This window comes from Cucumis melo, chromosome 11 (genome assembly GCF_025177605.1).
Source record: "Cucumis melo cultivar AY chromosome 11, USDA_Cmelo_AY_1.0, whole genome shotgun sequence".
Lineage (NCBI taxonomy): Eukaryota > Viridiplantae > Streptophyta > Magnoliopsida > Cucurbitales > Cucurbitaceae > Cucumis > Cucumis melo.
This window is the reverse complement of record NC_066867.1, coordinates 15,858,947-15,871,344: the sequence shown is the minus strand read 5'-3', so window position 1 is coordinate 15,871,344 and position 12,398 is coordinate 15,858,947. Positions and strand designations below refer to the sequence as shown.

Below are 12,398 nucleotides of genomic sequence, written 5' to 3'. Positions count from 1 at the left end.
TTAAAAAGAGTTGAAGACTCCATTATAAAGCAGAAACAAAGACCAATATTAGACATGAAACTGAAACAGAAAAATACACAGCAGAAATCTATCCAGCCGAAATTGATTACAAGCCTATGGATATTGAACGTGATATTGATCATAGCTAATATTACCCTTTCTTCAAAGCCACTTAAAGACATTATATTAGTAGAAAGCTAAGTACAAAGCAAAACTTAAACTCTCTCAAAATTAGCCCACTCGAAACTAAAATCTTGCACACCCAAATTTTCAAGATGAAAAGAAAAAGAGAGCTAAGAAGATGCAATCAGCCGTGACAAAACTGTCTGGCCAATGCAATCCACTGTTTTTCTCTATCCTCCATAAATCCTTTGCCTCTTTCCCCACGCACGGATGTTGCTCTTCTCCTTCTGAATTTGAATTTTGGCGCTTGTTATGCTCTTTTTTCTCCAGCGAGGAGTAGGTCAAACGGTCGGAAGGTACAGCACCAGCCATATTTTTTTCCTTCGAAAGGGTTTCTATTGATTACCGGAATCTGCTGCATATTTAGACTGTTATCCATTCACCGGAGGTCCACTGGAAATTCCTCATCCAAGGCTACCGCATTCAATCTTCGTAAATCAATAGGATTAGTGAAGTCACTAAGTACTATGTCTTTTTTAATCAACTGTGGAGCTTCAATTGACTCAATATCACCAAAATTAAGAAAGAAACTTCCTCTTAGAGTGTTCTTTATTTCAATGATGGCTGGTATGAACCCACGTAGGTAGATTCTTTCTCACCTGAATTCTGGCCTTAGAACAATAAAAAAGGTTAAGGGTATCCAGAGCTATTTCTTCTAAACCTCCAAAATACTCACCAATTGCTTCGAAGACATCTTTTCTCCATAAGTTAAGGGAAAGGTTCTTAACTGAGAGCCACCCTCCATACCCTGCAATATGTGTTGCTCTGCTATACTTATCATCATCCCACTTTTCAAATAATAGGTGAAATTTTCGGTAGTTAAACCATTTTCTGGATGTGATAATTACATCTTCAAACTTTCCTTTTGTTAGTTTGATAATGGCTTTATCAGCATATAACGGGTTAATGTTGTTGAACAAGTCTTCAAGATGGGCTTTCATGTCCTTCCATTCATCGAAGGCAAATAAACGTGATAATATCTAGAGGTTAGAGAAGTCTTCCTTAATGCAATCGTCTAATTTGGGAACCCAATGCCTTTCGCCCAAAATTTGATTTTTTTTTCCCTCTATGCTTCATTGAGGATTCCTCAAGGCTTAAACCCAGGGAGTTTGCTGGAGGAGGTCGTGCTTCCGTCTTCAGCGATTCATGTTGTAAGGAGGAATGCCACAGTTCGTATTTATGAATCAACAAAAAGTCCTTGATCATATTAAGAAATGAAGACCATCCCTTCTTAGAATCACCAGAAAAGATGTGAATAAAGGAGAAGTCCATGTACCCCTCTCGTGCTACACTCCTCATGAACCACCCTGAAGGAGTTCGAAATTTAGTTAGCCTTGTTGATTCACGTCCTTCATTTCTGTTTTCCGAAAAGAACTTCCACTATGGTTCTTTCGCTAGATTCATAATAGCTTCCACGAACCATTCAAGTTGGAGCTTAGACACTTTGAGAATTTTTCTGAAATCTACATCCTCAATATGAAATATCCTCTTTCAAACCATATGCAGTAAAACTAATCTTGTATTTTGCAGCTTTTCACCTCCATGTCTGAAACTACTTATCTTGCCAGAACTGGAGGATGTCGAAGCAGGGGAGAAGCCGTGGAGGAGGAGAGAGGAGAGAGGAGAGGGGACTTACCTTTTCGCCTTTCCTTATTATTCATGAAATTGTTTCCCTTTCAAAAGGAGAAAATAATATCAAACAAAGTAAAAGAAATATAGTTAAGCAATTTGTCAAATAGATAACAGACACATCAATATATAAAGCACATATTTTATGATGATAATCTCAATACAAGAAATATTACCTTCAAAACTTTTAGCACCACCACCAACAAAATCTATGGCCCGCGTATTCATTGTACCAAATTTAACATCCTTGCAGGAATCGTAAAGACCTTTCCCAAACTTCTCAGTTACATAGTAGTCAATGCCATCCACAGTCATACTTCCACCAACCTATGCATAAACATCATTTGTGAAGCTCGTTTCCTAGTTACTATTGCATCATAATTCAGAGGAAGACAGCTAGCAATATCTCAATTCATGATGTTTAATCCTGAAGAGAAAGTTGTATGGTTTATGACTGACTTGAGTTTCCATAATGAAAATACACTGGAATAAAAGTGAAACCCCATCTAACCATGGAAACCATTCGTTCATCAATGCTCTTTTTTCAGAATTATATTGTCCCATCAGTGATGATACTATTGAATAATTACTGGCAAATACTAAAGTAAAAGCTAACCAGCATGCTTTACCTCCGCAATGGACGTCACATTAATAAATAGACTCTGCCTTGGAGAGCAGGAAAGCTCACAAAAAAGATTTAGGAAATTCCTCATGCATGCTGGACAGCCCACAAAAAGTGGAATAGCCTGCAATTCATGAAAACAATTTTGTTTATGAAACATAGAAATACATAAAAAGAAGAAACCACGCACTTAGCAAACCATTTTTTGTTAGAATTAGTGGGCTTGACCTATTCATGGAAAGATTTTGTAACGCTCCGAAAATTTAAGGTAAAATTTTTCTCGTTTTATGTAAAGTGCAAGTTGATATAATAATAATATAATATTAATTATATTATTATTATTAGTATTTATTTTATTTGTTATAATATTAATATTATAATTATTATTATTAATTAATATTATAGAAATATTATTATTCTAAAACAATAAACATTATTATTACATAATAATAAATTATTATTTATTTAATATTAATATTATTAATATATTATTATTATTACTTTATTATTATTATTATTATTTATATTTAATATATATATTATTATTTAATTTAAATTATTAATATTATATAATTATTAAGAATTATATATATATATATATATATATAATAAATTTTTTTTTTTTAAAACAAACCCTAAATTTTGCGCGCCGCCTCTCTCTTTTTCCCTCCCCCGATTTTCTTCTTCTTTTCTTCTCCCTTCCACGCCGCGCCACCGCCCCCGAGCCCCATCCATCTCCTCTTCTCCTCCATCCCTTCCTTCCTCGTCTCTGCATCGCCACCATCACCATCATCTCTCCTTCTTTTTCTTCTCCTTCTTCTTCTTCTTTACAGCCCCTCACCGACGACAGCAGAAGCACGTTCGCCGCGGCCTCCATCCCTTTTCCGTTTCGCTTCCATCGGCCGGCGCTTCTCCACCTCTCTCTCTTCGTTTCTACCACCGCCGGCCGTCTCTGTCTCTACCACCAGCAACACCTCCTCCTCCGTGCCGTCCGGTGCAACTCATAAAGTCCGGGGTAAGCCGAAGACCGTCGCCGCCATCGCCGGGTTGTTGTGTCTGTCGTCGCGCGCCGCCGAGGTGACCGCGAGCCGTACCCGAGCCGCCATCCTTGTCCGAGCCGAGCCCCAAGCCGAGCGAGCCGCGAGCCGAGTGAGCCGAGCCGTGAGCCGAGCCGCGAGCCGAGCAAGCCGAGCCGAGCCGAGAACCAAGCCGAGCCGAGCCGAGCCGAGCCGAGCCGAGTCCAAGCCGAGCCGAGCCGAGCCACCTAAGCCTTCCTTCCTCCACTTCGGTTCACGGTGAGTCTTCGGTAAGGATTGTTTTGATGAATTCCCTAATGTTACCTCGTCCGATTCGAGTTTGAATGTTGGATTAAGATATGGCCCTACTTTTCTCCCTTGAAGGTAGTACAGAGTTGACGCTTAAGTTCTCGGGTTCCGCGGCAGACCTGGTTGGAGATAGCTTCCTTTCCTTGGGTAAGTCAACGGATAACCTTTTAAAACAACTGCTACTAAAGTCACCAACTAAAACTTTCGTGTTTCGTTAGGTAGATCTGTCGAGCGTGGATTTCGATCGAGGGGCATAATCGAGTTTCAGGTAAGGGTTTTCCTACTACTGGACCTCGGGTCGAGGCCGGAAACGTAGTAATCCACAGGGGATTACACGTTAGTGATTATACTGGATAAGTGTATCTATGTTGACTGTTAAGCACTGTTATTATGTTTCTGTCTGATGTAACTGAACCGAAATCGCTAATTGTAGATTGAAATTTTAGATTGATGGATGTTGATCATGGGATTAGACGGGGAAGGACAGTGAGTTCAGTTGGTTATTTAGCTGTTTGAGACTTGGGGGCTTTTCCATAATGGTATACGAATAGTTGACGCGTATAGCAACTGAGGGTGTAATGGTTTAAGCTTATACTACCTGGCCAGTAAAGCCCTTAGGGGAAATGTAAATGATTGATGATTGTGGTATGACTGTGGTAGACGATTGAGTATAGACCGAGGGGTAACGGTTAGCTTCATCTATGGGGTAGTGTGCCTTACTTATATGTGCATCCTTCGGGAGCACTAGACTGATGTGTGCATCCTTCGGGAGCACTAGACTGATATGTGCGTCCTTCGGGAGCACTAGACTGATGTGTGCATCCTTCGGGAGCACTAGACTGATATGTGCATCCTTCGGGAGCACTAGACTGATATGTGCGTCCTTCGGGAGCACTAGACTGATGTGTGCATCCTTCGGGAGCACTAGACTGAGATGTGCATCCTTCGGGAGCACTAGACTGATATGTGCGTCCTACGGGACCACTAGACTGTTATGTAGGGTACCCCCGAATAGGAAGTTAACTGTTGTCCCCTAACGGGCCCAGTAGTGGGTCCCTTACTGGGTATGTTTATACTCACCCTTTTCTCTTTTAAACTTTTCAGGTAAGGGCACAGCGAGGGGCAGACCGACGAGAGGCAGGAAGGACGCGTGAAGGCCATATGGACGCGTCTGGTTTTCTTATCGCTTCCGCTATGTATTTTGTCAGAATATTTGACTTGTGTTTTTGTTTGAGACTTTTTATGATTTAATTTTTAATAGGGCCCGAAACTGTCTTTTTGTAATGTTTCTAATGCTTTTAATGAATCGTAACTGGTCCGTTTCAAATTTTATGTGAATGGTCGAGTTTTGGTATTTGGTAGTGACCTCAGCTTAGTCCGGAAAGTTGGGTCGTTACAGATTTACCTAATCCCTAAATCTTTTCCATTTTTATCTCATTGTATTTTCTTTTTATTCTCCCTCATTGTACCTATTGTAAATTCATCAGAAAATAATAAAAACAAAAATATCGTAGTTTTCACCCCGTGCTTGGGTTTCTACGTAAGTCGGTTTTTCATGTTTTATTGCGTATTAGAGAAAAGGAAAACAATGAAACCCTAGAAAACAGTTTAGGAGAAACCCAGACTGAACCAGAAGCTGCCACTGCCGCCATAGAAAAGTTGCTCCAACGGTTTCAAAAACCACCGGTGGTCACAATGGGCCCACCCTCGTGTGTCGTCCGCGCAGCCCTCCGGCCAAAATCAACCTCACGCGCCTCTTTCAGGCATGTGGGCCCACGCACCGCCCATGCCCTCCAGACATCAACCCTTTACAGCAAATCTATTAAATCTATCGATTCATGCGCCGTTGTCCATTAACCCTTTACAACAACCTTTTTTCTATGGTAACAAGACTAACCAACTCCATGGGGTTGAAACGGGTGAGTCTTCGACACATTCCAAACCAACCGAGTTGTCAATGCATTCCAAGAATCTGGTAACTTTGTTCCCTAATTTGCCTTCGAATTATATAACTGGCTCTTTGGGATCGTCTATAGGGAATTTTCCAGGAGAAAAATTAAATGGGCAAAATTATTTTTCATGGTCCCAATCAATAAAGATGTTCCTCGAAGGTCCCCACCAGTTCGGGTTCTTGATAGGAGAGACTGTTCGTCCTCCACCGAGTAATGCCTTGCAGGGCTTAATCCCAAATTTGTTATTGTTTGTGGTCGTGTACTTGGACAAAGACCGATTCCCTCCCCAATGGAAGTGTGTTTTGAAGTCCGTTTTGAAGAAGACCGTACTAATGTCATGGGTGTACTAACCACCGCTGCCTTTAATCCCCAATCCTCGACCCATGATAATGAAAAGAATAATAGAAAACCAATCTCTGTTTGTGAGCATTGCAAAAAACAGTGGCACACCAAGGATCAATGTTGGAAACTCCACGGTTGTCACCGGAAGGTAAGAAACGATCCTCCAACGAGAAACAGAACTCAAGGCGTGCCCACATTAGTGAGACTACCATTGTCGGCACCTCTCAGTCAACTGGCGCTACTGCAAGCTAAACCAAGACTCCTACTTTAGGTGCCATTGCTCAATCAGGTCGTCCCCCAAAACTGTGTTTTGAAGTCCGTCTTGAAGAAGACCGTATTAATGTCATGGGTATGCTGACTACCGCTACTGCTGCCTTTAATGTTCGATCCTCGACCCATGATAATGACAAGAATAATGGAAAACCAATCTCTGTTTCTGAGCATTTCAAGAAACAATGGGACTTCCAAGGATCAGTGTTAGAAACTCCACGGTCGTCCCCCAGGTGTAAGAAACGATCCTCCAACGAGAAAAAGAACCCAGGACGAGCCCACTTTAGTGAGACTACCACCGTCAGCACCTCTCAGGTTATCACGGATAAACCTAAGGTTTCCGCTATTTTCCAAAACTTCTACCACAACATTGAAATGCAATTCAATATAAAATTGCAATTCTTCATAATGATAATGGGAGGGAATTCCAAAACCATAACCTTATGTTAATGGGGTGGCCGAGCAAAAAAACCATTATCTTTGGAAGTAGCTCGTTCTCTTATGTTATCCACTTCCCTTCCTTCGTACCTGTGGGGAGATGTCATTTTTACAGCAACTTATTTAATCAATGGAACACTTCCCGTGTCCTCCACCTTCAAACTCCCTTAGATTGTCTTAAGGAGTCCTACCCTTCTACCTGTTTAATTTCTAAGGTTCCCCACGTGTGTTGGGTGTACCACATATGTCCACAATTCCAATCCTAATCAGACCAAATTTACCCTTAGGCTCAAACATGTGTGTTTGTTGGTTATCCCCTTCATCAATGCAATTATAAAAGTTTTCATGCACCTTCCAGAAAATACTTTATCACTGTGGATGTTACTTTCTGTCAGGACCGACCCTTCTTTTCTATTAGCCATCTTCAAGGGGAGAGTGTGAGTGAAGAGCCTAATTGTACCTTAGAGTTTTTCAAACCTACTCCTAGTACCGTGTCTAACTCCGATCCTCATCCCATAGTCCTACCCACAAACCAAGTTCCCTAATCCGGTTACGAAAGCATCCATGAGCACATTCTCTACCATGTCAGGTAGTGGAGATGAATAATTCACAAATTTCTTCGCATAATCATTATAAGTACCCTCTTGCTGAATGTGGATCAATCTAGCTCCCAAACTTCTCTGCCTGGTGTTGCAAAAATTCTCAAACATCCTCTCCTTCAGGTCTTCCCAATATTCTACTTTCTTTCGGTTGTTACTCCACCTATACTAATCAACTTCATCCTGCCCAAAACTCATAATTACTACCATAACCTTCTCGGATTCTGGTAGTCCAGTAATTTCGAAAAATGCTCAGCCCTGTACACCCAAAATTTTGGGTTTTCTCCAAAAAGCATAGGCATCTCTAACTTCTTATACTTGCTTCGGTCCACTATTGTTGTGACATTGTCCGTCACGGTCCAAATCACCCATCTTTCCTTTCATTTCCAAGACTAACCCATCAGAGGTACATGATTCATCCTTGTGTCTATGGTTGTTGCTGCCATTTTGTCGACAACTTTCTTAAGTTCAAGCATCATCTCTTTTAGCCCCAAAACTTCTTTTTCTGTACCCTCTAATCTCTCTTCCATTTGTTTGTGAGCCATTAAGCGTGTAACCACCCCCATATTTTCTTTGGCTCGGATATCAATTTGTTAGGAATCTACCTTAAATAGCATAAACAATCCTAACAAAGGGCTAAAAACGTAGGCAGCACTCTGATATTTATATCACTTTGACCAAAATAAGATCCACAAGATGATTCAACAAGTAAAAGACAAAGAAAATAGTAATAATATACCCAGCACCTTTAAGGATGGCTGGAAAACCTCTCCCCTAGCTCTTGCAGCTTTTACACAAATAAACCCTACCTACAGCATTCCCCATAATGTTCTATTTATATATATATCTCTCTCCCCTACCCGTGGGCCTCACCCATCACGATCTTTTCCTCAATCATTTCCTCATCATTTATTTGTTGGTTAATGATGTTTCTGCCCTTTCTTTTATATGTGTGGATGATCGGTGGCCTAAAAGCCTCATTGATATTTACATCCCAACTTGAGGGGAGTGTTAGAATTAGTGGACTTGGCCCATAGGGAGTTTATGGAAAGATTTACCCTAATCCCTAAATCTTTTCCTTTTTTATCTCATTGTGTTTTCTATTTATTATCTCTCATTGTACCTCTTGTAAATTCATCATAAAATAATAAGAACAAAAGTTTCATGGTTTTTCACCCGGTACTCAGGTTTCAACGTAAGCCGGTTCTTTGTGTTTTATTGGTTTCAATAATTTTAAATCAGGTGGCAAGCATCTACAGGCTATAAATCAGCTAGCATTTTCAACATAACCTCATACAACATGACAAGAAACAGTTCATTCCAAGAGACAGATAGTCAATTAAGAAAAGTATGAAGATAGTACATTATTCTATATGCCTCATGCTCCTAAACTATCAAGAAACAGTAGATGATCATGCCAAAAAGTTAATATGCAAAAAATAATCAATTCCACCAAACCTTTTATGATCCGTCCATGCAGTTCTGTATCTCAATTTCATTAAGAATGATCATTAAAGACAGTAATGTATCATCAAATTTCAAACATGGGAGATGAGCCTCACTTGTTGAACCTGTGACCGTAATGTCTCAAATTGAGCCTCGGTACAACAAACATTGCCACTTATTGTAGGACACAGACTTTGAATTTTTGCTGAGAACAGCTCGTCAGGCTGCAAAGCATAGTAAACAGGGGTCATTTAAGAACAGTTGTGCACAGACATCCTGAATAAGCTAAAAGATAAAGACCTTCACGGACGGCGAACCATAAGGGCAATTCAGAACCTTCCCATCACTGCGTGTTCCACATATATCATACATAGCACAGTACTCTGCTGCATGTCTCTCCCTGATAGAAACAATTGCCAATACATAAAGTCAAATTCATCCCATACGGCCATACCAACTCTGTCATTTGGAAATTAATATCAACGATAAACGTGGCACCATGGATCTCAACTCTCAAAACTAAAAAGAGCATAAAGGGAAATTTACAAAATAAAACGGAAATCCCCATTGTACGTGGGTACCCAATTGACTTGTAATATAGTCGGTGGCCTGATTATGATGACCTTACCCGAAAGTAAAACCGGAACGCACAGGGACGGATAAAGCCTCCCCTCCCATCAGCATAGATACAAGGAAGATCATCTACACCAAAAAGAAAAATACTATATCCACTTTAACGACTTCAAAAAAAAACTCGCATACACGCACCAACCAGGTGAAGTATCACCGAATAATATGCACCATAACCAAGAGAAAGAACGTAACCAATTTTTCAAACATCATGAAGCACATATGGCCTCTGATTCCCCCATAAAATCCATTTTGACTGCCAAGTCAAATTTACTTTCTTCATTAATAATCAAGGTGAAATGATCAGATAACAAGTAAGGTAAGAGATCAATTAAGTACAATTTGGGAATAAGCATACGGATATTCACTGGAACCCACTAGAATCTAGAGGGAGATAGAACTAGAAATATTTAGTCACTTTAAACGTAACCAACATATATGAAATCTAATTCAACAGCCAAAAAAAAACATCTAAGAAGCAAGCGAAGGAAAAACAAGCTCGCCTGTAACAGAAAAATGGAAATTGGGAAACGCAAACGGAAGGCCATCCATCCTCCTCGAGTGAGAAACATGGTCGATGCTTGCTGCCGAGTCTTCTGCTTCTAGGAGAGAGTGATGAGAAGAAGAAAGATAAAGCGAAGAAAACGAGGGACGGAGGTGACTTTTCTGTTTGTTACGAAATATGAGAAACCAATTCTTTTACTTTTTTGAATTTTTATGGAAAATTTTCGATAATATAAGAAACTGCTAAATAATATTTAGGATGGGATAAAAAACAACATCAATTTATTCATTTTTTAAATGTTCTAGATTTAACATTTCATCTTTCTTCTCTTTTTCTTCCTTTCTCTTTTTTTCTGTTGTAATTTCTTGTCAGATTTCTTTTTACCCTCTTTCTTTTTTCTATATGTTGAAAAAATTTGTTTAGAATGAAGTATCTAAATCTAAATGATCGTATAAAAAAAAATCATGTGCCAAAAGAATTAAAAAATAATTGTTTAACCAAATTTAAACGATCGTGTACTAAAGAATTTTGGAAAAATAAACGATCGTGTACCGAATTTTGAAAAAAATAGTCGTATAGTTAAATCTAAACAACCAAATCTAAACGATAGCGTACCAAACAATAACAAAATCTAAACGATCATGTACCAAATATATTACGGCTATTGTTTTGACGGCGAGGTTGATAGGGCATTTTTGGTATTTTCCATAGTAGGCCTGTGGGCTTTTTCTGATTTTGGAATTGTTCTATACATTGTAAATATTTGACCGCTTTGTTATATTTTTTAAAAGACCCTTAAAAATTATTATTTTTTTTGTATAAAATTCGTACTCTTGTATTTTAAAAAAAAAAATTGTATCGTAAATCCAAAACACAAATATTTTTATTTTTAGTTTAACCAAAATTGGTCATTTATATTGAAAAATATGTTCCATTATTTTTCGTAAATACGATGTCAATTTTCAACGTGTTTTATCCAAGTCTTTTGTGCCAATAAATTAATTGATGTATTACGTGCGAAAAAAATTATAGCTCTTTTTTTAAATTGATGTTGTACATGCAATATTGGAAAAGTGTGAAATGTTAATAATCGATTTAAACAAACGACAAACAACATAATTGCATTGAAACGAAATGAAATACGAAAAAAATATTATTCATAATGCATTTAAACAGTGTCGTCAATTACATCAAATTGCATGGAAAGGAGAACAAAGCAACGAAAACCAAAAGCATAAAGTGGTCATGCGGTTCTAGCGAGCAGATAATCACGAGTTATCGCGCAGAATAATTCAGCAATAGACGAGCTTCATCTCATCGGGCAGATCCAAGAAGGTTTTCATGAGCGACAGCTTCTATGTCACTACCATCGTACATTTCGCAAAGTCCTCTACACTGAGCTGAGGAATAGACTACACCTGCGTAATGACTTCCTGTCGCAAAGCATCTTCCTTTTAGATACCTCTATCTGGCCAATTCGCAAAATTGTCTCGTTTTTTGTTTTAAGTGAAAAAAAGAATTCCGAAAGTGAGATATTTTGCCAATATTTTTAATGAATGAAATTCAGCTTGTAGATTGTAATCCTTCATCTACCAAAGCCTAAGTAGGCGTTGTATTTGTGCATTTGCTAAGAAAAACATACCATGGGAACGCCTAAAAAAAGCTCAATACAAATGAAAACATGGAAAAAGAATCATATATTAAATAAAAATTCCACCTGCGTTAAGTATAACTTGAAATGAAAGTCCAAATACAAGCGGTGTCGATTAAATGTTCATACATGGTACAAACTAAAAAAAAAACACATATACATGCGAAAGAAAATAACCTATGCTAGTGAAATATGTAGAAACCCTAGTACCTTAAAACTTCGATCTACGTACTTGGTCACACTGTAGAAGACAATGACGAAACATATATCAGGACCACAAACTCTTGGTTTTGATGGCGGACAAGAAAAAAATATAAAAAATGATATGAGAGCATACCTTTTAATATGGACCTAACCACACGTACGAATGACATGGGAACAAACGGTTAACAGTTACATAGAAATGAAAACTTGAACAATGGGAAAATTTTATTTTCTAAGAAAGGAAGTCCAATCAATATTTTGAAATCAAATTTCATATGTAGAAACAGATGTCATCACATATGCAATGCATCGAATGTGGAGATATGAAAGACATGGCATGAACACAGTAAATGGAGAAAAGTAATGAATACATAGAAACCTTCTCAAATGTGGTGTTATGAAACGCATGGAAAACACGTAATGCAAAATATGACAATATAACATGGATGCCAAATACAAAACATACATTTCGCGCGTGACAATCAACAACATTCCATGGAGAAAATGAATACCGAAAGTAAACATACTACCAATATGAAAACAGAAAGCGGAAAGAAGCACAACAATGAAGAACAACACTGAATCACAACAAGTAAGAGGGA

General features: G+C 38.6%; 1 protein-coding gene across 9 annotated transcripts in view; it reads right to left on the bottom strand.

The window, feature by feature from the left end:
* Positions 1-10,123, bottom strand: part of LOC103490460 (uncharacterized) — a 42,887-nt gene extending 32,764 nt beyond the window's left edge. For 5 of the 9 annotated variants that reach the window (XR_007815442.1, XR_007815443.1, XR_007815444.1 and 2 more), the window contains exons 1-6: positions 9,940-10,123; positions 9,435-9,508; positions 9,107-9,206; positions 8,923-9,030; positions 2,442-2,558; positions 1,989-2,139 (exon numbers count right to left, since the gene is read on the bottom strand). Coding sequence is in view for 6 of the 9 variants with exons in the window: in XM_051079147.1 (XP_050935104.1) it covers positions 1,989-2,139; positions 2,442-2,558; positions 8,923-9,030; positions 9,107-9,206; positions 9,435-9,508; positions 9,940-10,008 (619 nt within the window). In the remaining 3 variants the exon portion in view is untranslated. Of the gene's footprint in view, positions 1-1,988; positions 2,140-2,441; positions 2,559-8,818; positions 8,841-8,922; positions 9,031-9,106; positions 9,207-9,434; positions 9,509-9,939 lie in introns of those variants that run through there. The other 4 variants (XM_008449971.3, XM_008449972.3, XM_051079148.1 and 1 more) reach the window with 2 other exon arrangements.
* Positions 10,124-12,398: the final 2,275 nt, after the last annotated feature.